Source organism: Juglans microcarpa x Juglans regia, chromosome 3D (genome assembly GCF_004785595.1).
Source record: "Juglans microcarpa x Juglans regia isolate MS1-56 chromosome 3D, Jm3101_v1.0, whole genome shotgun sequence".
NCBI lineage: Eukaryota > Viridiplantae > Streptophyta > Magnoliopsida > Fagales > Juglandaceae > Juglans > Juglans microcarpa x Juglans regia.
The window spans coordinates 1426582-1448443 of NC_054598.1; the positions used below are offsets into that span (position 1 = coordinate 1426582).

A 21862-nucleotide genomic window follows, 5' to 3' on the forward strand; every position below is an offset into this window, starting at 1 on the left:
CAAATCGCAATCATGTTACAACTCGTAAATATTTTTTCAAGTATGAGATTCCTTGTGTCTCCTCGCTCCCATGATATATGTAGAGCCAGATGTTAAGAGAAGGCAAATTGCTAGCAATCAACTGAAGGGCCATTCTCTTTGCTGAGACTTGAGAAAGAACAAAATGGCTTCCTCTCCTTTGAACCTAAAAGCTTACCATGCTCGTTCGAACAGCTTGCCGTCAAGGCCACACCCTGCCATTACTCAACTCGATGAGCATTTGTGTAGCTTGAGGGCTTCTGAATCTGGCTCTTCTTCTTCGTCAATATGCCACAAGCTAAGTGGTTTGCAGGATGTACATGATTCCGTTGATAAGTTACTTCAATTGCCACTCACTCAGCAAGCATTCGTCCAAGAGCACCATCAGAAATGGGCCGAGGAGTTATCCGATGAATCTCTCATTCTCTTGGACTTGTGTGGCATTGCCAAAGATGCCTTGTCACAAACCAAAGAACGTACGCATGATCTTCAATCAATTATGCGCAGAAAGCGTGGAGACGAGATGGCTCTTAAAAATGAGGTCCGGAAATACTTAAGCTCTAGGAAGGTAATCAGAAAGGCAATCCAGAAGGCCTTGAAGGGCATGGAAAGTATGTGCGCTGACAAAAAGCATGAGAGTCTGGCCTTGGTTAGCATATTGAGAGAGGTAGAAGCAGCCACTCTTGCTGTTTTTGAATCCTTACTGTCCTATCTAGCTGGGGCAAAGTCGCAATCAAAGTCTAGCAGTTGGTCTGTGGTTTCCAAGTTGGTGCACCCAAAGAGAGTAGCATCTGCGGTTGAAGTAAGAGAGACAAATGAGCTTGAGATGCTTGAAACCGCCTTGCACTCCCTGAACAACCAAAAGACAAGCAAATCTGAATACAGCACGCATTTTGAGAATGTGCAAAACTTTGTAAGGAGGTTAGAGTCAAGTATTGAAGATCTTGAAGAAAGACTTGAGTGCCTGTTTAGGCTCCTAATCAAAACCAGAGTTTCCCTTCTCAACATCTTCAATCACTAGCCATGAGATAATGATCATGGGCATCCAATATTGTCTGTTTACTCTGTTCTCTCTTTAATTCATGAGAACGACCTAGAGACTAGCAATATATACTTGTACATGAGTGAGATATACATATATATCCAAATATCAAATAAATCGAATATTTCCACAAATTGTTTTCTTGAAAGTTTATTTCTTATTCTTGAATGATCTATTATCAATCTTACTTGGAAATGAATTTATTTCTAGGATTAATTCTCCAACTTTTTATTCCTTACTGCCTGGGAAGCAAGTACGAAAAGCATCAGTTAGAGGGAAACCCCTAAAAATAAAAAGGATAATTCTTTTTGATGTAATTTAAATTGATATATAATCTGTCGAGGTTCCATTTGTCTGAGAGACAACGATCAAACACTGATAAAATATAGATCATATTACACGGCCGACTTGAATCTCACATCTCATGAACATTGAAAAGTGCATTGGCTGTTTTACTTCCCGGGGGACATTTTACAGATTTATCACATGGGCTCATCAACCTAAACTTTTTGGATTTTCCAAAATTATGAAAAGGCAAAGAGAGATTTATCTAACCCGCATGTGGTGCATGTGCACACGAATGTGTAAGCAGGAAGTATCATTACCTACACAAACATTAAGCTGTCATGTGAATGCGCAAATACATATGAGATGGTAGCCAAATTATTGGCCAGACAATTGCCCGGTTTGTATTCAAAACCCATCTCAATTCATCTCAACTTATCTCACTATTATTCAGTAACTTTAACTCACAAATCTCACTACTATTCACAACCCATCTCACTACTATTCACAACTCATCTCAACTCATCTTCAAATCCAAACGATACCTAACTGTTTATAATTCGTACAAAATGTTGTGTGACAAGATCCATTACATCTGTGTAGTTGCATTGAATGATGCAGCCCTTTTGTCTCGGAGAGAGGCAGGCACATGCATTATGCATAAACTCTAAATTAGTATTTGTTTAGTTTTCTTTTTGTTTCTAAATAAAATAGATAAATCTGAAATTTTAACAGTGTCCGTGGAAAAGTTCATGTTATGGTTGGTAAGCTTCCGCTTTTAACATTTTCATTAAATATATTAGGTAAGTGGCCAACCTTCCCGCAGGAACTCTTAATGGGGATTTATGTTATTCTGCATTTCCAAATAGGCAAATAGAGACAGTAGACATGCAAATAAAGAGCCGATTCACGATCAAGTACAGCAGAAATGCTAACAGGCAATGGAAATGACAATGATCATTCTGAACAAAATAATACTTTATTAAATTCCTAACTTGGATACATCGAAGAAGAGGAACAAAAAAAGCTATCAATTGGAAAAAGTGGGGTTTACACTCATCAAACGCTGAGGCCCATAAATGTATCTAAAAGTCTACATGTTACTGTATAAACAACTCCCTCTTCCCAACCATCCTCAATGCCTATATCTAAATGTCGCCTAATCAACTTGATCCAGATCCAAAACTTTCCATAAAATCCACTTATTTCCTTTGGCAGTGCAGTAGAATTCCGTAACAGGTGAGACCAAAATCATATCAGACAATAATCAATTCAAAATACTGAATTTTTAAAAGAAGCGTGGACATGAACTCATGTCTATTATCTCACCCACAGCTGAATTTCTAATCCATGTGCCAATAAGGCTTTCTTCATTCTTCAGAAGCACGCAAGCAAATCTTCTCAAGCTGTATTGCCCAATCTTCTCCAAGTATTTGGGGATTCAATTCCATAGAAACCTGAAAATCAGACATGGAAATGCAACTAGTTCTTGCAGCTCTTCGCACGAGTCTACCAGGTATCATCGCACTACAACCAGGTAGGAATTGGTTGTTTAGTTGTCTAGAGCTATCACTTCCGCACCTTGACCCAGCTAAACTCATGCATGGCTCAAGCAATCTCTTTATATATGCATCCAATGCATTATTCAATAGGTTAACACAGTCCACTGAGACACTCATTCCCTCCATGTCCAACTTCCGTTGCAACCGGCTTCTTAATGATCTCGTATCGGGTAGCTCACTACTGTTCTGACAGGTCTCTGGGTGATAATCATTGGATACAGATATATTAGACAGAGATTTACGAGCTCCAGCAAAATTCAACGATATACCAAATGGAGCTGTTACAGGGCTTCTACTCTGAACACCTGGGCTTCCTGCCACTTGTTCAACCTCCTCCCCATCTTCAACAGATGCAACTTCAACTGGAGGTCTGCTATCGAGAGAAACCAATTCTGTTGCACTTTGCTGCTCTTGTGCCTTACAAACCAATTCATCAAGTGCAACACTTTGGGGTTTCACATGTGGGCCAAGAGGACTTGGGCGATCCCGAAACTTGCGATCCCTATTAATTGGAGACCTACCCTTGCGAGGAGAAGGGGGAAAGGCATCCCCATAGATTGATTGAAGACAATTTCTCTGATATCCATTTGGGATTTTAACACTAAGCTTACTTCCTATTTTCCTAATACCTTTTGAAGGTGGAACTTCAGCTACGCAAGCATTCTTGATAATGGCTTTTATAAGACTGTTGTGAAGAGGGACATTTTCCCTCCCAATAGTCCGAAAGCAGAACTTATCAAACTGACTTTTGCTAATCTTGGAAGTGAATAATCTTCTAAGCTGATCAAAGTATTTCTCAGCCCTTTCACGCCCAATCTTTCTAAAAATCAGAGCTTTAAGCTCTAAAGTATCAATTCGATTGTCCTGATCGGGCAACATCCTTCACATCCAAATACCTCAGTTCCAAAACACAAATCTTCAGACGAAAAATCGCATTATCTTTAATTCAAACCCACAACCCTAATTCCCCAACCATGTTTCCATCTGCATATTGAACAATACCGCGTCAGTAAACGATTGCAACGCATGGTTATTCAAAAAATTATGAAGATCGAAGAAAAAGAGTGAAGGCCAATTCGCAACATTTTGTGGGTTGAAACAAGCTTAAAATCCACAAACTAAACTTTGATTGAAAAAATTACCCCACAACCTAATTATTACGTAATTAAGTGTCAGAGAAACAAAGAAACCGAGGCGGGAATCGAACAAATTGTTATATATGTAGCAGTTCTTTTCATCAGTAAAAGAAACACATTGGAGATTACGATGAGAATTGAAAACCCAAAAAGCGAATTGAGAAATGAAATAAGATAGAGTGAGATACTTCGATCAAAAAATATGAAATGGAAAGAAAGAGTGAGATACGCACCTGAATTGGGTCGAGGTCGCGGTTGGATTGGCTATGGTCCCATCGAATTTGTTTTTTATTTTCTCCAATAGGCATTAGTTTTCTTTAGGGCGATCGATTTTTTGTCTGATATTTATGATGCTTGTAACGTAAGCAGCGGAAGAACGAACAGGACTAAGATGTAAGGGGCTTATTTGCCATTTCGAGATTCCATATACTCTTCATGTCAACACGTGTGCTTTCTTGAGCCTTTTTTTTTTTTTTTTTTTTTTTTTGGGCAGAGAATTCTTTCTTGAGAAGATGGTAGGATTTCAGCTTTTAAAAAAGTCCAGGATTGTGGCTACTTTCGACGTAATAATATAATCCGTCAACAGTAATAAAATAATTTGAAATAAGATAATTTATTGAGTTTTGAGAAATGAGAAAGAAAATATTGATTTAAAATATGAGAAATAACATTTACAGTTATAGAGTGCATCAAATATTGTACATTCTTTTTAAAAAAAGTGAGTAAATATAAGATTCACATGCAAAAATAAATAAAATTTTTAATAATAGATTTTATTCTTTTTTAAAAAGATGAATAAAATATGAAGGTAAAAGAGTAAAATCACATGTTTTTAAGTGGTGTGCAGGGTGTGAAACTTATGTCTAGAATTTTTCTTTTTAAAAAAAGAGTAGAGTTTATTATTAAAAATTTAATTTTTTTTATTTGAATCTTATATTTACTCACTTTTTTAAAAAGGAGTGCGTGATACTTGGTACATTTTATAATTGTAAATATCATTTCTCATATTTACATGAATAAATATGAGTACATAAGCGTCACGCACTCATTTTTTTTTTTAAAAATGAATAAATATAAGATTCACATGAAAAAATTTAAATTTTTAATAGCAGACTCCATTCTTTTTTAAAAATAGTGCAGTACTGCATAACTCGTGACTGTATCTAACATTACTCTACTTGAGAATAAAGTTGTGAGAAGTTTTGAGAATTTCTCATCTCAACTCATTTACCAAATGTACCCTTAGAGAGTTAGGATTTAAAAGAGATCCATCTCATTAAAATAATTTCTTAAATAGCATTATATATTTCATAAATATCTTAGAGCCATTTTATCTATTTTGCTCTAGACTTTAGAACTTGGAAAATAACTCTAAAAAATCAAATTCAAGACGACAACTATCAAGATAGTCCGGGCCAAGGTTTGGTATGTTTGATTGCTTTTTTTCTTTTTTTCTTTTTAACAAGTAAAAGAGAAATAAATGATAAAAATTATATATATGTAAATGAAAATATAAGATTTAACATAAAATAGTGTTGAAAATATTGGAATAGGGTTGCTGAAGGGGGCAAGTCAAGCTGAAGTTGACTCTGGTAGCTTGATCTGATCAACTTTATTCCAAGTCCAAGTTCGAGCAAAACTAGAAGTGAGCTTGTTGGGAATGATTTTAAAAATTACAAAGGCAAACGTTCAGTGTCAAAAGCTTGGTTTTGATAGAAGGAGAAACCAAAAATGATTGGGGAAAAAGAACCAAGAAACTCCACTCATAATTTGTCTTGAGATACATCATTTGATCATCAATTACGATTATTAGTCATCTGTTCCACATTGCCAACAAAGTCATTCTGAATCAATACTTGCTAAAATTGCCTTTAGAACGACCCATCCTGCTCAATGGAGGGTTCCAATTACCTTGCAGAATCCTAAACTTATAATTTTCTATACAAGCGTGTATTTCATTCCCATTCTTCTAAAAAGTAACACCAAGGACCTCTCCTTCTAATCCGATTTCAAGTCTTCTCCCAGCAAGATTTCAGAGGATTCTTCTTTTTTCTTAGTAGATGACAAGTTCAAAAGAAGACCAATCGAAGCCTCATCCTGTACTTGTTCATGCAGTTGGGACACACCCGAATGGCTCTCGACAGAGTTATCGGGAGGCGATGGAGGTTGTTCTGCATCAAATCGAGTCCATTTCCTATCCTTTGCATGTACTAAAGCAGGATACAGTAAAAACCCTGTGATCATCACCACACCACTGACCAAGAATGTTTTCGCAGAAGCCAAGCACATAACAAGAACAAGCATTAATGCTGGAGGCAAGCAAAGCATTGTCACCCCGAATGTTTGCAAAGGAACTTTATAAGGTCTGTGAAGATCTGGCTTCTTAATTCTCAATTTTATAAAAGCAGCAAACTCAAGAAGCATTCCTATAGCATACAAGAAATTAAGAAATTCCAAGATTTCCTGAAAACTCATCCACGACAGGAAGATAACTCCAGTAGCAGAGCACAAAATGCTAATTGTGGGTGTCCCATACTTCGACCTACAAGGAATTTTAAAGCCACTTGTTAGATAATAGCTAATTACAGTGTTTGTGAAATCCAAACATCAGGGAAATTTATGGAACAGTCAACTACTTTTGGACATTGCAAGCAAAAAACTTCCAACTGAAGATCATGTGAAGGATACTACTATAAATACTTTGGTAGCTTCTCATCAATTTAATGCCAGGGTTTAGATTATGCTAAAAGGAAGCAATGCATCATATGATTTTCAGTACATCTAGCGAAGAATAAGGTCCATTCTAAATACTGAAATAGAATGAATCTCTTGGAAAGACTAGGAGATAAGCACCATAGTTTTAGTTTATTCCTTAGACTTCGGCAGGTTCAGGGGTGGGATGAGACACAAAATTCTCATCTCATATTATATCATCATTCCACCTTTTTCAAATCCTCATACAAAATATAATAAACAATTCAACTTTTTCAAATTTCAATTCATCTTTTTCAAATCCCAAAACAATAATAATATTAAAACACAATATTTTAAACTCTTAAACAAAACACAAAATTCTCATCTCACCTCTCAATCTTTTTAAGTTAAAATCTTAAACTTAAGTAAAAAGAATGAAGCTGGAAACTGTATCAAATAAAGCAACGGGTAAGGAACGTACAGGCAGAAGGACTGACCTTGAAGCAAATATAGCTGGAAGCATGCCCATCTCGCTCATCCCAAGGAGTTGAAAGGCATCGCCACTCATTTCTGCTTCAAACAACCCCATGTTGGACATTGCAGCAGCTGCTTGGATCCACCACTTGAGCCAATAGCCACCTATCAACATCCCCACTTCCGCAAAATAACCATCACTCCACTCACTAGGTGCAGACTTTATGGCACCTGTTCCTGCAAGTAGTGGAATCAAATATGATAAAACCACCAAAACCACAGCCCCAAAAAGTGCCTTTGGAAATGTCTTGCTCGGATTTTCAACCTCACCCGCAAGAGTACTTGCCTTATCCCAATAATTCAAATTCCAAAACATACTATTGAAATATCCCCTCCAATTCACCTTCTTAAAATCCACAACAAGCCACTGCTTAGGCCTTATTCGGGGAATTGAAAGGATACCCATCACTAGAAATGGGAAAAGTGAGAAAGCCGCAAGGGTAACTGCTGAAAACCCAACAATGTGCAGGCCTCGATAATTCAAATAAGTCAATGAAACGGTAATTCCTAATAAAGCTGGAATTCGTGCAACCAACCGGCTGAAGATCGGAAAAGAATGCTTCAAGTAATCGAGGAACAAAACCGGGTAAAGGGCATTGTCCATAACACCACTGAACCATTTCCAGAATCCTTCCTGGAATCCCCAGAAAGGCCCAAAAGCTGAAGATATCCAAATAACGTATCCACCATTTTCAGGGAAGCTCGTGGCAAGCTCAGCCGTCACTAAAGCTTCAGGAATGCTCCAGACCAAAGGGAATATCAAGAAACCAAGCAAAGAAAGAAGAGGGCCTCCTCCAGCCCTGACTGAATCCTCTACTCCAAAAGGACCCCGGAAACCTCATAGAAGATTAGAGCTATAAGAGGCAGCACCGTTAGTTTTGGATTTGGTTTCACTGCAGTGTTCTTGGCATCACTTACCATTCCCTCTTCACCCATCCACAGACGGGGAAGAGAGCGATAGAGAGAAAAATCCAAACTTTGAACCACCAAAGTTTATTCAGTCAATCGAGTTATGCTTAAATATCGGATCTTGCTTGGGAGATGAAGCTAATCCCTTTATCCCCATAATTCTAAACTGATCAAATATGAAGCAGGAGATTGGATTTGGTATTCAGAAACTACCTGTCTTGAAGGATTACACAAGAATATGGCATAGCTTCGACTTCATAGAGAGAGGTTTCTTATCTTCAACTCAAGGACTCGCGTTGTTGCTCTCTCTCTCTCATCCTACTCCTCGGAAACGATAGCGTTCCTAAACTTCAAAGGTTGGTTGCCCTGCTCCAATAATGCCGAGAATACGGAATACTCAGACAAGGGAATTGATTCTGCAAGCAAATGCGAGAGATCCATTGTTATCAAATTGAGAGAAAAATCAACCTTTGACTTCTTATATGTTGTTACACGCGTTATCAAATGCACGTGGGGATAGGTGGAAGGTCAGGCACATAGTCGCCAGCATTTGTCAACAATTGCGTGCAACTCCTTTATTTTACTGATATTTTATTGAGTAATGTTAGAAACTATTGTAACAGCGCACTTTATACTCATTACATATTTCTAATTGATTGTTTTTAACATTCAAGTAAAGAGATGTATAATTTAGATAATGTCATATCATATATGTAAAATACATACTTTTAATAGTAATTTCTATCTATATTTATTCTATTTTATTATATTGATTTGTTATGAGCAATAATCATATTTTTACGATTATTATTTTATTACAATTTACTCATGATTATTTTTTATTTTTTGATTTTGGATTAAGAACCTCACTGACATTTTTATATAATTTTTTTTTAAAAATCAAATCTTATAAATTAATTAAAAATAAATTTAATTTTATACAAATTGAGAATTAGGTATCAACAAATTTGACTCTTCAAATTTTAAAATTTTAATTTTTAAACATAAGAGATGACTAATTGCTAAGCAGATTGTGGTATAGCATAGCTTTTAATTTTAAAAATATTGTTTATCTTTATCAAAGATTTTATAATATTTAGTCACGCCTATTGATTTAGATAATTTATATATATATATATATATTATTTAAATAAATAACTTTGTAAAATATAACTTCAACAAAATAACTTCATTTATCTCGTGCTAAATTCGGATAAAAGCAATCTTAATTCTACAAAAGTATGGTGAGTAAATATGAGTGATACTATATTCTTAGAAAAATGATATATACAACCGTGCTGGAGAACTGCAGCGTAACCGCGTCCTACGTGGGAAAGAAATGAAAACGTTCATTTCCCCCTTACGGCCCTCCCTAAAACCAACTCACAGAGCAAATTCCTTCGTATCCCCCCAAATCACAGAGACCCCTCATCTTTCCCAACTCCTAGAGCAATCTTTCCCAAGTCCGTAGAATAAAGATCAAACCCGAAGGAGAGTCCGAGCAACTACCGTAAGCGACCTCAAAGCATACCTCCTCCTCCTTCGGTTCCCGTGAACCAGTCACTCGTCCACACACGTCCAACGGTTTCAACCACCACGTCACAGTCTCCTCCACCGTGCAACGTCAAGATCCTCCACAACCCCCGCCATACACCACCGTCGCCCAAGTAAACATTGGACGTCCAAGAGGCCTCTGTTTTTGCACCAAAAAATAGAGCACTGGGCTCTCCAATCGATGGGTCCTCTGATCGCTTTGCATGGATTACATTACACAAACTCCAACAATAATAACAAATCAAAAACAAAGGAATCAAACGAACATACACTTTATAAATAACAACAAACATCCGAGCTCCGCACTCGCACCATACGCGGTCGAAGCCAGCCTCCGTCGCATCTGAGCTCTGCGCTCGCACCATACGTGGTCGAGCCAGCCTCCCCTGCATCCGAGCTCTGCGCTCGCACATTACGTGTTCGAGCCAATCTCCTGTCACATCCGAGCTCAAAACTTGCATCATACGCGGTCGAATGCACCGTCACCTAAATTTGCCCTTGAAGGCATTTATTACTTAAGACAAGTGGATTATTTTATTTTCTTGTTGATGGCTTTTGTGGTGTATTTTATCTTAAAGATTCTCAATGACTTTTGTTAGAACAAGTTGCCCCAAAGAATTGCAGGCATGAATTGACTATTTCTCTCCCTCCAGCCCATTGTTTGATTTTTTCAGCATCAACAATTGCACTGTTTGTGAGATTCGTTTCACTTTGTAAGCTGGAGATGGGAGAATGACAATTTTTTAGTATATTGAATAAGGAACAAAGTGAAACGAATCTCATAGACGTTGTCACTGTTGATACTGAAAAAATACACAATAGGTTGGAGGGAGAGAAATAATTATTCCCAGTTCACTGAGTCGACTGGGCCCTGATCGATATTGTTTGGAGCCCTCGGCAGTGTTCTGGTGCGATTGTATGGTGGCGATGGGTACATTCATAGCAGTGGATAGAAAATAAGTGTAGAGAAAGTAAGAATTAGAGACACACATATTTACGTGATTCGGCATGTTGCCTACATTCACGGGTGTTTAGAGAGGAAAAGTCTACTATAATATATTCGTTTACAGTCTCTCATGGCCTATCATTTCTCACTGTACAAAGAAAGTATGAGCTATTCCTTTTGAAGCCGCTGTCTTCCTCAAGAGGTTGCTGAAAAATAAGAAGAAGAGAAGATTTTATCGAGAGTCCTTTTGTCATCTGTTGAAGGCTTTTTATATATTTCTTTGTTGTGTATATTAGTCTGCAGTGATGGGACCTGACCCTTTTACGTGTATTAACTTCCCTTCTCTTCCTACTTTCCCTTTGACCCCTCTGACACTTGCATGCTCTCATATCCCTCATTGTCTCTTTCTTTTTTTTCCTCGTCTCTAATAGTGGCCTGATGGGCTGGGCCAACTCTGGGCTATAGTATTTTATCCTTCCACAGTGCTCTGTGTTTAAGTTTGTCTGATTTCGACTCTCTCACAATCCCAGAGAGATAAAAGGCTCTATGTAGAGTTTCCAATACAATTTTTCTTCTAATCTTTTTGGGGAGAAACCTGCGTTTTGGGTGAAGAAGATTTCGGTTTAGGATGAAATTTTCGTTTCGCGTTTGAGAGTCACAGAAGTCTCAACACATAAAAATAAAATAAAACCATGTTGGCTGATCCGTATCGTGCGTTGTGTAGAGCTTTTGAGTAGAAATACTTTTTTCTTATTTCAATTCCTCTAATAATAGATCTATGGATCTGGTAATACCTATTAACTATTTGATAAATTTATATTTGTAAAATTAAAATAAATCAATGATGGATGGGTAATGACTATATATGATCGAAGCAGGATCGGGCACTATGAGTCTCAAAACAGATCCATTTATTTCATAAAAATCACTGGATTTTTTGTTTGGATATTGAGGAATGTTAGGTATAAATTTTAAATAGACAAGTTTTATATAAATTTTTTGTAAAAAAGTAAATCGCGCTATTAAAAAATAGTTTTTTTTTCAATTTTTCTAAATGAATTTATTTTTTGCAAAAATTTATATAAATTTTATATCTCGTAAATTTATTTTTAGCGTAGGTGTTAACAAAGATTCAAACGGACCAGAACACGAGACCAAATTTAACCGGGCCTGAGCCCAACACAGTCCATCACAACTGAGGCCAGCTGTTAGCCCAACCCAATAAAGCACTCGGGTCGTTTCTGTTTATATATCTCATCGTCTTCACTAGGTTTTGAGTGTCCCCTCTCTCTCTCTCTCGGTCGCAATATGGTATGGATCTCTGCTTCTCTATTCATTCTCAATGACATTTGTTTTCCATTGTTCTTTAGTTTTCAACTTCTCTATTATTTTTCTTTTCTCTCGCTAAGGTTAATTTTCTTTTTTGTTATTCCGTTGCGATTCCCAGCCTAAGCAAATCCACGAGATCAAAGATTTCCTTCTCACAGCAAGAAGGAAAGATGCACGCTCTGTGAAAATCAAGAAAAGCAAAGATGTTTTCAAGTTCAAAGTTCGTTGCTCCAAGTACCTGTACACGCTTTGCGTGTTCGACTCCGAGAAGGCTAACAAGTTGAAGCAGTCTCTCCCTCCCGGTCAGTATGAAAAAAAGCATTACTTTTTGCCGGGATCCACAAATCATTATACCATTTGATTTTGTCGATTTATTGTCTTAAATCTGGTTTTTATTTTCTTCAATCCTTTGGGTACGTGGTCAGTTGGTTCTTTAATGCTTAGATGATCTAATGTTTCCACTTTTTTTGCTTTCTTGTTTGCTTGCAGGTTTGAGCGTGCAAGACGTGTGAAATAGGGACCTTGACTGAACCAAGCGCGTCAAATGGTTATTGGTAGAAAAGAATGGGTTTTGTTGTTTTATTGGATGTTTTTTCACATTGGTAGAAATACCTCGTTTGTAATGGATTTGGGCTTGGTGTTCTCTTGAAATCTAGGAGGATGTCATGAACTCCTTAAACGCATTAGGAAACTCAACTTTCAATTTTGCGTAATTGCAGTTTTGGTTTGGTATATTTGGCTTGCTTGCTTGTTTTTTTGTTAAATTCTGGATGGTTGAATTGGATTCTATAGCCAATTGATTTGTCTTTTTTGGCTTTGAGTTCTCCTTCTAGCCTAATCGATTTCTTCAAACCTGGTTTGAATTTTCCAACTAAGAGTGATATGCTTCCGGGACAGGATACGCTGATGTAGGTGAGACTAGCAGCAGCAAAAACTGCTTCAGAGAACATACAAGTTATAGTGGGTTGTTGCAAGACAATGAATTTGTTGCTTCAATGCTTCGTCCAAACAAAATGGGCCTTTCAATTTTTATCGCAATGTTGTTGGTAGGAACAGAGATTGATTTCATTTTTGGACCTATGGTGGATCAGGTTGAGTTGCAATTTGCAAAATGTGTTATATAACTTGGTATTAAATTGGCCAAGAACACAATGGCTGGCAGATGCGGGTAACGTGTCTCAGTAACACTCAAATCACGACTATATACCCCTCTCAATCTTCCAAGATGACTGACTAGACGAGGGGGTACAAGTGCAACTGTACAACTAGTGCACAATTTATATTCTCGGAGGATCCAAACCTCATGGTGTTTGTGCTTCACTTTCCCATTCGGGAAAACCAAACGTGAAGTGAGAGTCCGAGACGATTCTCAGCTTCCCCGAGTACTAACCCAAGGTTTCAGAGACTCTAGTCTTCGGCTTTTCATTGGAGTTGCATTATTTGTAGTGTCTGCACTTTTCCATTGATCGCTCTCTCTAACGACACCTTTTGTGTTTAGTGTTCTCGAAGGAGCATTCATCTCTGGTACAAGGTTATGCAGCCAGCTCGGATGGCATGTATCTGTCCTACCTTGGCCTGGTGACTTGCATTGAATGCCATTTTTTTATGGCAGGCAATAGGAGTTGTAATTCTAGAGGCCCCAAGAATGGTCCATAAAGAAACAAATATTTTAAGCCTTATAATATATGTTCGCAATTCGGTGCTGGGTTTAATATAAGACTAGTAAACTGAATCTCTAGAGTATTCAAAGTTTATACAACACCCGGCCCTCTGCACCAGTAGGCAAACCTCAAAGCCTGAAAAAACCTCAACTGCCTGATGATGAAGAACCTTCACCCTCAGCTAGATTATCACGACTTTCAACATTAAACCGTCCGAAACGGCAGGGCCTGGCCAATTTCAGTATGTAGGCCGTCTCATAAGAGTAATGTGAACAGGCTGCAGTTGCAAAATACCTGAGCATCCAGATATGCATCACAGGAAAAGCACCAGACCGACAGATCACTGTTTCCCAAAAGTAAACAGAGCATCAACAAGACAACTTTGTAATACGTTGCCGAGAAAATCTAAATAACAGAACAAAATAGGCAATAATATGTTAGTGACCGAGAGCCAGACAATGATTCGCCTGCTGGTAATACTGGAGCATCTGCTTGTTCACAAAACGGCTGCACAGCACTTGCTTACAGCATAAACATAACCAGTTTTCACTCGGGTGTTGACGCCTATACATTGACGTCAACGTTTCCATTGGTAATTACAAGTTTGCAACACATAGTTCGATGGGTGGGCAGCTTTGTTTGAGGTAAACAAGTTGCCTCTAAAAGTAGCAAACTAAAAAGAATAAGGATAATATTATTTAGTCCATGATTTTATCTCCTCATTTTTATCCTTCGTGTATTTTATTTTTTAATAATTAAAAAAGTAACTATTAGTGAATTTATTATTTTGTTAAATAAAAAAAAAGGTGCAATTATATTAATTGTAGTTGTAAAGAGACAAATTCATGAAACTGAGCAGCAGCACCCAAACAATAGTGTTATGTTACCTGAGAGAAGAGGTGTTGCCGAGAATTGTGACTGCTTTAGTGCTCTTTGTTGTGTTTTATATGGTTTTTTTTCTTGGGCACTGTAGCAAGATTCAACTATAAAATAGTTGAAGGAAAATGACAGATGCACCGATAAAATGCATTTGTACCGATAAGATTTTTTTTTTTTTAAAGAGTTATGTTTGTTTATATTTTAGTATTGTATTTTTTCTTTTTTTATTTTTTTAAAAAAAACATAAAAAAAAAAAATTATACTATCGTACAAAGTGTGGTAGAACGCCGTCAAACTTGTTTCGTGAGGAAAATTACAACGCCGTTCAACCATTTAATAAAGTAAATTCAATAAAAGGTTTTTTGGGCTAGAGCCCAATTAAGTGGGCTGGCTTGAGTTGGGCTTGTACGTTTTCATTCCCCGAAGTACGTTCGACCCGACTAGGGTTTTGACTCCACTATCGATAAATACGACATATCCTTCACGCCTCGTCTTTGTGGTGTTGCTGCGTTCTCAGGGGTTTTCTTAAAGCCTCTTGCTTTTCGCAGCTCTCTCCAATTTCCCCTTTCGCTGAGACACAGAACAAGATCATGGGGCACTCCAACGTGTGGAATTCTCACCCCAAGAACTACGGCCCTGGCTCCCGCGCCTGGTACGGAATATCGCTTTTTCTCTTCCAACCTGTTTGGTCCCCGAGATTTATCATTGATTGAAAGAATAAATCTAACTTGTTCCGATCCTTGTCAGGCTTTTGAATTATTTACAGAGTTATTAAGGGTTTTTATTCTCTCGTAGTTTTTTTCTGTTCGGTTTTGTTTTGTGCCGTTGGTTGTTATTCTGATACTTGCGGAAATAATCATATAACTCGCTAAGATCGCGTGAAAAAGATCATTCTTTTCTCTAGCAGAATATATATGTATTCGAGTATGATCAGAAAGGTAACTTTTCTTCAAACTAATATGATGTTAAAAGACGTTTGCCACGAAGAAAAATTTTAATGGAAAAGAAACTTATCAAAAAAAGAAAAATGTCAATTGAAAAGAAATTAGTTTCCGTGGATTGGAATATTAGGGCTCATGCCTTCTAGTAGTGATTTTGTACGTGGTCTCGGATTAGCTTAAAAAGTTTGAAGGTACTGACTTTAGTTTTGTGTTGCCTTTTTCTTTGCTTGATAGTCGGGTTTGCGGGAATCCCCATGGGTTGATCAGGAAGTACGGCCTCATGTGTTGTAGGCAATGCTTCCGTAGCAACGCCAAGGAAATTGGCTTCATTAAGGTATTATCTTTCTTACGAGTTTATTATCCTACTCAGAATGTTGGGTTCTGATTGTTTCCTAATCTGATCTGATTTTGGGTGGATTCGGTTTTTTTTTTCTTGCAGTACCGCTGAAGGGTTTCGTCCGTCCGTTCCACAAGAGCAAAGGCTTTGGCTGAAGCATGATATGATTTGTGGTTTTTAAGTTTGAAGAACCTCTTGATTTTCAGTTTTAGTTCTATGTAATGTTTAAACCTGAGTTCAATGACGGGAGTATGAATTTTTTTGCTTCAAATGTTTGAAGATCATTTACAAATTATCATTTTCTGTTTGCTGCCATTGTTTTTCGTTCTCGTCGTTTAGATTTTTCTCATGAGTAATGGAATACTTCTAATTGAGTATAAGACCTGGCTACCTCCTTTACTTCTTTTAAAAAAATGGTTTTGTAGTTTTTCATTGGCGTTTATGTGCAACATGACGGTTAGTTCTTCCATATATGAATGGTAGTGCTGGGATATGTATTCCTTGATTGGCTAAAGCTGCTTAGGAATTGACCATCTTTCATAGTTCATAAACATTGGTCATGAGTCAAGACCCAACACCGTTAAAGATTGTGCTAGTCTGATCCCTGGGGTGCCTACGTTCTCTGCCTTGTGCGCGAATGCATGTCTTGCGGTTTTTTTTTTTAATCCATGCTGCTGAGAGATTGGTGTCTTTGGTTGTTGATGGCCTAAGAGTTGTGATGCCATGTGTGGTGAAATCACGCGTAGCTGTATAATTCTTCCAATTACTCCATTTAATGATGTATTGGTCTCTAATTTTTCATACTCAGAATTTACTTCTCTGGTGTATAATGATTCACGCCATCAGTCCAAGTATCGGTTGCTACAATAATTGTTTTTAGCCTGCAACCTACGAGTAGCTCAAACAGAGCTCGAGAAAGTTTCAATTCAGGGGGCGAGAGGCATATTTCGTTGTGGGGGGTGGTGGTCCTATCGTACTCGTATCCACACGGGTGTATATACGGTAAATATATTTAGTAAATTAAGAGGGCATAGTACGCTTAGTTAACAAAAAACCATGCATCATCAACTCGATATGTGCGCTTACATGAGTTGCTCTTTAGTTCATCAACTCTATTTATATATCATTTAACTCTTAAAATATTCTTCCATGCAAGACGCAAGTGTAGCGTAAAGCGATAAGAGAAGAAAGGGCGTTAAGGTGGTCTAATAATTGTTAGCGTTTCAATGTTTCCTTCGTATAATATGAGTTTAGGAAAAGAAGGGATGTAAGTGCTCGGGAAAGAGGGATGGTGGTTTGAAACGAAGGGGCGTATTTCTTGAAATGTACGGCCCATTTCGGTTCCGCTGTTTCATTCACAAGCAGATATTTACTATACGACTGCATGAGCTTCTTCTACTACTGAGAGAAGTAATATTTTTGCAACTTTAGATGCAATATGTACTCCTAAAGACATTTGAGTACTGAATGCTTGCTTATTTACTAGGAGCCACTGTTACTGGGGGAGCTCATAATCTCACATCGCAATTAGCTGCTGTTTGAAACCTAATGAAAATTAGTTGCCACTCTTTGCTTGCTACCAAATTCATGTGTGCAAACCACAGGTAGTCCTCAGCCTTATCTCTGCTTGCAATATGTTGACGCTGCTTTACTTTTTCATTTTTGCAGGCTTTCAATGTGAGAATATTGGAAATGGATCATATTCTGTTACTTCTTTTCGAAAACCATTTACTAGACCATTTAATTCGGTGGCTTGCGTTAGTTTTTTTTTTTTTGAGAAACAACTTCCTTCATTGATAACATGCATGATCTGATAATACATTGGAGTTTCCTCCATGTCTACTATGTAATCTGAAACACGTAAAGCAGCTTTAGCTAGATTATGGGCAATCAAATTGCCCTCCCCGTTTACATGACAGACTATACATGTTTTCAACTTTGCCATTGTAGCTTGAGTATCACTTATGGTCATCCCAAAGTAGCTTCCATTTTGATTCTTTAGATTGAGTTCATTGATCACTTTTTTGGAGTCTCCTTTGAGTATGACCTTCCTCATACCCAATTCTATTCCAAACTTTGATGTTGTCCCTGCTGCTATGGCCTCTGCTAGATTAGGATCACACATTAAGTCTTGTTTTTTTCCTCAAGATTGCCAAAAAGTTACCAACTTCATCTCTTATTGCTACAACTATTCCTATTTTACAATGTTTTTTATCAACAACCATATCCAGTTAACTTTACAAAATCTTTGAGGTGAACATTCTCATTAAACTGTCCTATTGTTTTCTGCACTGACTTGAAACTCATGTCTTGCGTTGGGTTAATCGGAGGCTTGTCCTCCTAATAATTTTATCTTCAAGTCTACATCCAGCCGCCTACCTCCTCTTTTTTATTTTTTTTTCAATGCCTGGACCAGATGTGAAATATCAAAGTGCGTGCCACTTTCAGCTCAGCATTACCCTAATAAAAAAGTGATGTAAAATATATTTTATAATTTTGTAAAATAATTTTATTGGTCTTAGTTGTGTTACACAGTTGTAAGGGTATGATCATTCTTTAGAAAAAAAAAAAAAAAAAAGAAGGTATGATCATTATCATATACATGCATGAAATTGAAAGATCACTGAAGTGTTGAGCTTGCCAACATTCCCAAACTGCCGCTGCATCAGTTTCAGATGATATGATGCAGCCTAACAAATCAAACTACTGATGTAAGCCTAGAAAATTATAAGCTTGATTCATATGTATCTTCACTTAAGGGGAAAATCATCTTCACACAGCGAAAGCACAAGCCAGCCAGCCAGCCAGCCATACAAGTACCCGAAACAATCCATTTCACCAACCTCCTCGATCGGCTCTAAATTTCTGCTTATTTTTTAAGCATTTTAGAATATTCCTTTATTATTGCCACGTCATTTTTTCTTTTATAGGAAATTACATATATCCGCGAAAATGCGATTTTTATTTCTGGAGATATTGTTAATAACAAAAGTATAATGTATTATAATGTTATTACCTATATTGAGTATACATCGGAGTTTTATTAATTAGTGCTGGATACAACAAACTTGATCAATCCAAAACTATATATTTGAACTGTGCATATATATATGCACTGATCTCCATGTATATATACATATCCTTTGTTTACATCAAATATTTTATAAGCTCAATATCATTTAGAGGCAATTCATGTTGCATTTTTTACATGAATCTTCAACGTGGCCAGTTTTGAAATTCAGAAAGTCGAAGACAGGCAAATTAATATCAATATAATTAATTCAGCCATGCATCACAAATTTCATACTCGAGAATTAGTGGGGATCACGTGTCTAGTTCTCCAAAATTCTTTCGAAATATATATTTGTTAATTAAGCTACGTATCTTGAATTTTTGGTTCTAAAAAATTAGAAAAATTAGTTTTTTAACTCCTAAAAATACATAATATAATCGACAATTTAACGCCTAGCTACAAAATCCCCAACACACCATATATGCTTGCATATATATATATATATATATATATATATATATTTTTTTTTTTTTTTTTTATAGAAACATACTTATTTCATTAATGAACTGAAATTACAATTGCGATTTATCAATACATAACATTATTTCTTTAATTTTATGGGGGGATGAAGTAGTACCGGAAAGGAGAAGCAGTGTATAAGAAAGCTATCTACAGGGTGCAGATCACAAAAATCATTCATCTAGGTTAGGTTTATATATTAATCATGTTCAAAGCAAACTGATCATGAATAGCATTGCCTGTTAAACAAATCATGTAACCTAGCTAATATAATTAGTGGGTGTACGTGTTACTTTTAATCCAATTATTTTATGTAGTGTACCTTAAGTCACACGGCCTCGAAAATCCCAAAGCTAACTTACACCGAAATTTCACAATGTATATATAATAGTCCTAGCTAGCTTATAAACCAAACGTTAATTAATATTCTTATTTTATTTTTTGCTCCGCTCGTGTTGGAAAAAATATAATCGGTGAATTTGGAAGGCTCTACTAATTGAATGGGATTTCTAACTGGTTCATGAATATTGTCGGTTAGTAATATAATCATTTGTTTTTTATTGGCTACATGTATTTGGTTACACCAATCTGATCTCTCACACATCATGATGTTGATGATCATGATCATCAGTTCATGACCTCCTTTTATAATTAATCTTCACTTATTCTACTCCTTGTGAAATTATTAATTAAATAATTAAAAGTGCAGCATTTAGGTTGTGGATCGATAACTCCAAATGTATTAATTTATTTAGTTACTAAAAGCTAGCTAGCTGTATTATTAATTAGGTTGATCGATCATAATTTAATCGACATGATAGTACTTTTTGACAAGACCTAGCTAGCTAGTTGGTTCGTTCTAATTGGCTATTTCTTTCTTAATTTGTCATTACTAGGTGCTCTCAAATAACTTTTATTATTATAAGGAGATACTAAACTATACAATATTACAAAGCAAGTAGCTAGATTTGTCCACATTACATGCATGCATGCATGGGGATGTCCAAATTAGTTTTCGATCGTAATTATTCGTACGTTGCTTCCATCGTTGGTTTTGTCAAGATCACGTACGACGACATAGATCAGATCAATAAGTGTCATGTAGCAAAACCCACAACTAGTGCTCAAACATATTAATTGGACATGGAGTCGATTATTTATATATATATATATATGTATATATATATATATATATAAACTTTCGAATGTGATCAATAAATGCACAATATGCATGGGTTATTTATTTATTTAGGTAATTATGGATGTGACAGAAAATTGCAGAAAATTTTGGTGGAATTTATTTAATTGCAAGAAGTCTGTGAACTAAATTCCAAGTGTACAAGATAGAGATGATGAGACTGAGAACGCAATACTGGTGACATGAGCAGTTCGAGACAGGGGGGAAAAGTTGGAGGAGTGTTTTCACCAAGTAAAACTGCGTTGAAAGCAAAGGGATACATAGATAGATAGACGGAGACTGAAAGAGATGGGGCATCTTTTATGAATCTAATTATTTAATTTATAATCAAAACAAGTGTTGTCGTTTTAATTTAATCAAATTTGGTTAAGGTTGTCGCCCCATCAACCAATGTTTTGCTTGAGAGCCCTTTTCAAGGAGGTTAGCTCATTCATCTCTTTCCAAATGGGGGTAATCCCCCTCCCCAATCTATTAAGGTATGATTTGGATAGTAAGATTAGTTGATATGATTTTAGATGAAAATTGAATAAAATATTATTTTTTAATATTATTATTATTTTAAAATTTAAAAAAATTAAATTATTTTATGTAAAAATTTAAAAAGATTATAATAATAGAGTGTGTATATCCTTTTTATCATATTAAGATTCATTCAAAAAATTTATCAAACTTGAGAACCTCAAATATGAGAGATATAGTCACATAAAATGGGCTCAACAAAATTTATTGTTGCTCAAAAAAGTTATATGATTAATAATAAAAATAATATTACTTGTCCCGACAAATGGGTCTTGGTCTTGATAATTTTTTTATTTAGAGATTAAAGAAGTGTCTTTGAATGATATTGTAATTTTTTTTTTAAATGTGTAAGAGTATAAAAAGAATGATATTGTAATTTTTTTTTTCAAATGTGTAAGAGTATAAATGGGAGCTCACAGCAGCGCGCCGTGAGCTTGCCATGCACGTGACTTCTGTCTGTAGCAATTTTTTTTTATTTAGTGATTAAAGAAGTATTTTTAAATGATAGTGTGAATTTTTGTTTTAAATATATAAGGGTATAAAAAAATGAATTAAAAAAAAAAAGATAAAATGGCTTTATCAGACCCATCCTCGAGCTACACCCTTAACTCATATCAACTCAATAGTAATAAATATTGTAGATGTCTTGGTCATGTATCTCTCCCACTCTCCCACTTGAGGCTAGGCATGAACTTTGAAGAATATTTTGAGAGTTTGAAATTTTCTATAAATCAGGCAATGAATTACTGAGAATTTGGATCCCACACTCCAACTTTAATAATAACG

The 21862-nt window shown here is 36.3% G+C and overlaps 5 protein-coding genes across 6 annotated transcripts; 3 read left to right on the forward strand and 2 right to left on the reverse strand.

Moving 5' to 3' along the window:
• Positions 1–163: 163 nt before the first annotated feature.
• Positions 164–1117, forward strand: LOC121254562. The gene has a single exon (XM_041154655.1). The coding sequence runs from the start codon at positions 164–166 to the stop codon at positions 1037–1039; it is 876 nt and encodes a 291-aa protein (XP_041010589.1). The 3' UTR covers positions 1040–1117.
• On the reverse strand, positions 731–4520 carry LOC121254561. Of its 2 annotated transcripts, XM_041154654.1 has the most exons (3): positions 4277–4520; positions 2675–3891; positions 731–868 (listed from the first exon to the last, which is right to left on the reverse strand). In XM_041154654.1, exon 2 carries the CDS (start codon positions 3784–3786, stop codon positions 2716–2718), a length of 1071 nt encoding a protein of 356 aa, XP_041010588.1. In that variant the 5' UTR covers positions 3787–3891; positions 4277–4520; the 3' UTR covers positions 731–868; positions 2675–2715. The 2 variants fall into 2 exon arrangements, with proteins under 2 accessions (XP_041010588.1, XP_041010586.1); XM_041154652.1 differs by lacking the exon at positions 731–868 and having other exon boundaries at positions 2310–3891.
• Positions 4521–5775: 1255 nt separating this feature from the next.
• Positions 5776–8646, reverse strand: LOC121254564 (probable polyamine transporter At3g19553). The gene is given in 3 exon segments (XM_041154657.1): positions 5776–6585; positions 7235–8102; positions 8105–8646. Coding segments are annotated over 3 exon segments (1515 nt in total). The 5' UTR covers positions 8208–8646; the 3' UTR covers positions 5776–6041.
• A 3205-nt stretch (positions 8647–11851) lies between these two features.
• On the forward strand, positions 11852–12741 carry LOC121254565 (60S ribosomal protein L38-like). The gene is made up of 3 exons (XM_041154658.1): positions 11852–11991; positions 12128–12311; positions 12499–12741. The coding sequence occupies exons 1-3, from the start codon at positions 11989–11991 to the stop codon at positions 12519–12521; spliced, it is 210 nt and encodes a 69-aa protein (XP_041010592.1). The 5' UTR covers positions 11852–11988; the 3' UTR covers positions 12522–12741.
• Positions 12742–15028: 2287 nt separating this feature from the next.
• LOC121254567 (40S ribosomal protein S29) lies at positions 15029–16122 on the forward strand. Its single transcript, XM_041154660.1, has 3 exons — positions 15029–15201; positions 15725–15824; positions 15930–16122. Exons 1-3 carry the CDS (start codon positions 15140–15142, stop codon positions 15936–15938), a joined length of 171 nt encoding a protein of 56 aa, XP_041010594.1. The 5' UTR covers positions 15029–15139; the 3' UTR covers positions 15939–16122.
• The last annotated feature ends 5740 nt before the right edge of the window (positions 16123–21862 follow it).

What these genes read in the sequence shown, in the direction of transcription:
- LOC121254567 (XM_041154660.1), top strand. Translation starts at nt 15,140, where the DNA reads ATGGGGCACTCCAACGTGTGGAATTCTCACCCCAAGAACTACGGCCCT. An exon ending in GGCCCTGGCTCCCGCGCCTG is followed by an intron (nt 15,202 to 15,724) that starts GTACGGAATATC and finishes TTTGCTTGATAG; the next exon opens with TCGGGTTTGCGGGAATCCCC.
- LOC121254565 (XM_041154658.1), top strand. An exon ending in GAAGCAGTCTCTCCCTCCCG is followed by an intron (nt 12,312 to 12,498) that starts GTCAGTATGAAA and finishes GTTTGCTTGCAG; the next exon opens with GTTTGAGCGTGCAAGACGTG.
- LOC121254562 (XM_041154655.1), top strand. Translation starts at nt 164, where the DNA reads ATGGCTTCCTCTCCTTTGAACCTAAAAGCTTACCATGCTCGTTCGAAC.
- LOC121254561 (XM_041154654.1), bottom strand. Translation starts at nt 3,786, where the DNA reads ATGTTGCCCGATCAGGACAATCGAATTGATACTTTAGAGCTTAAAGCT.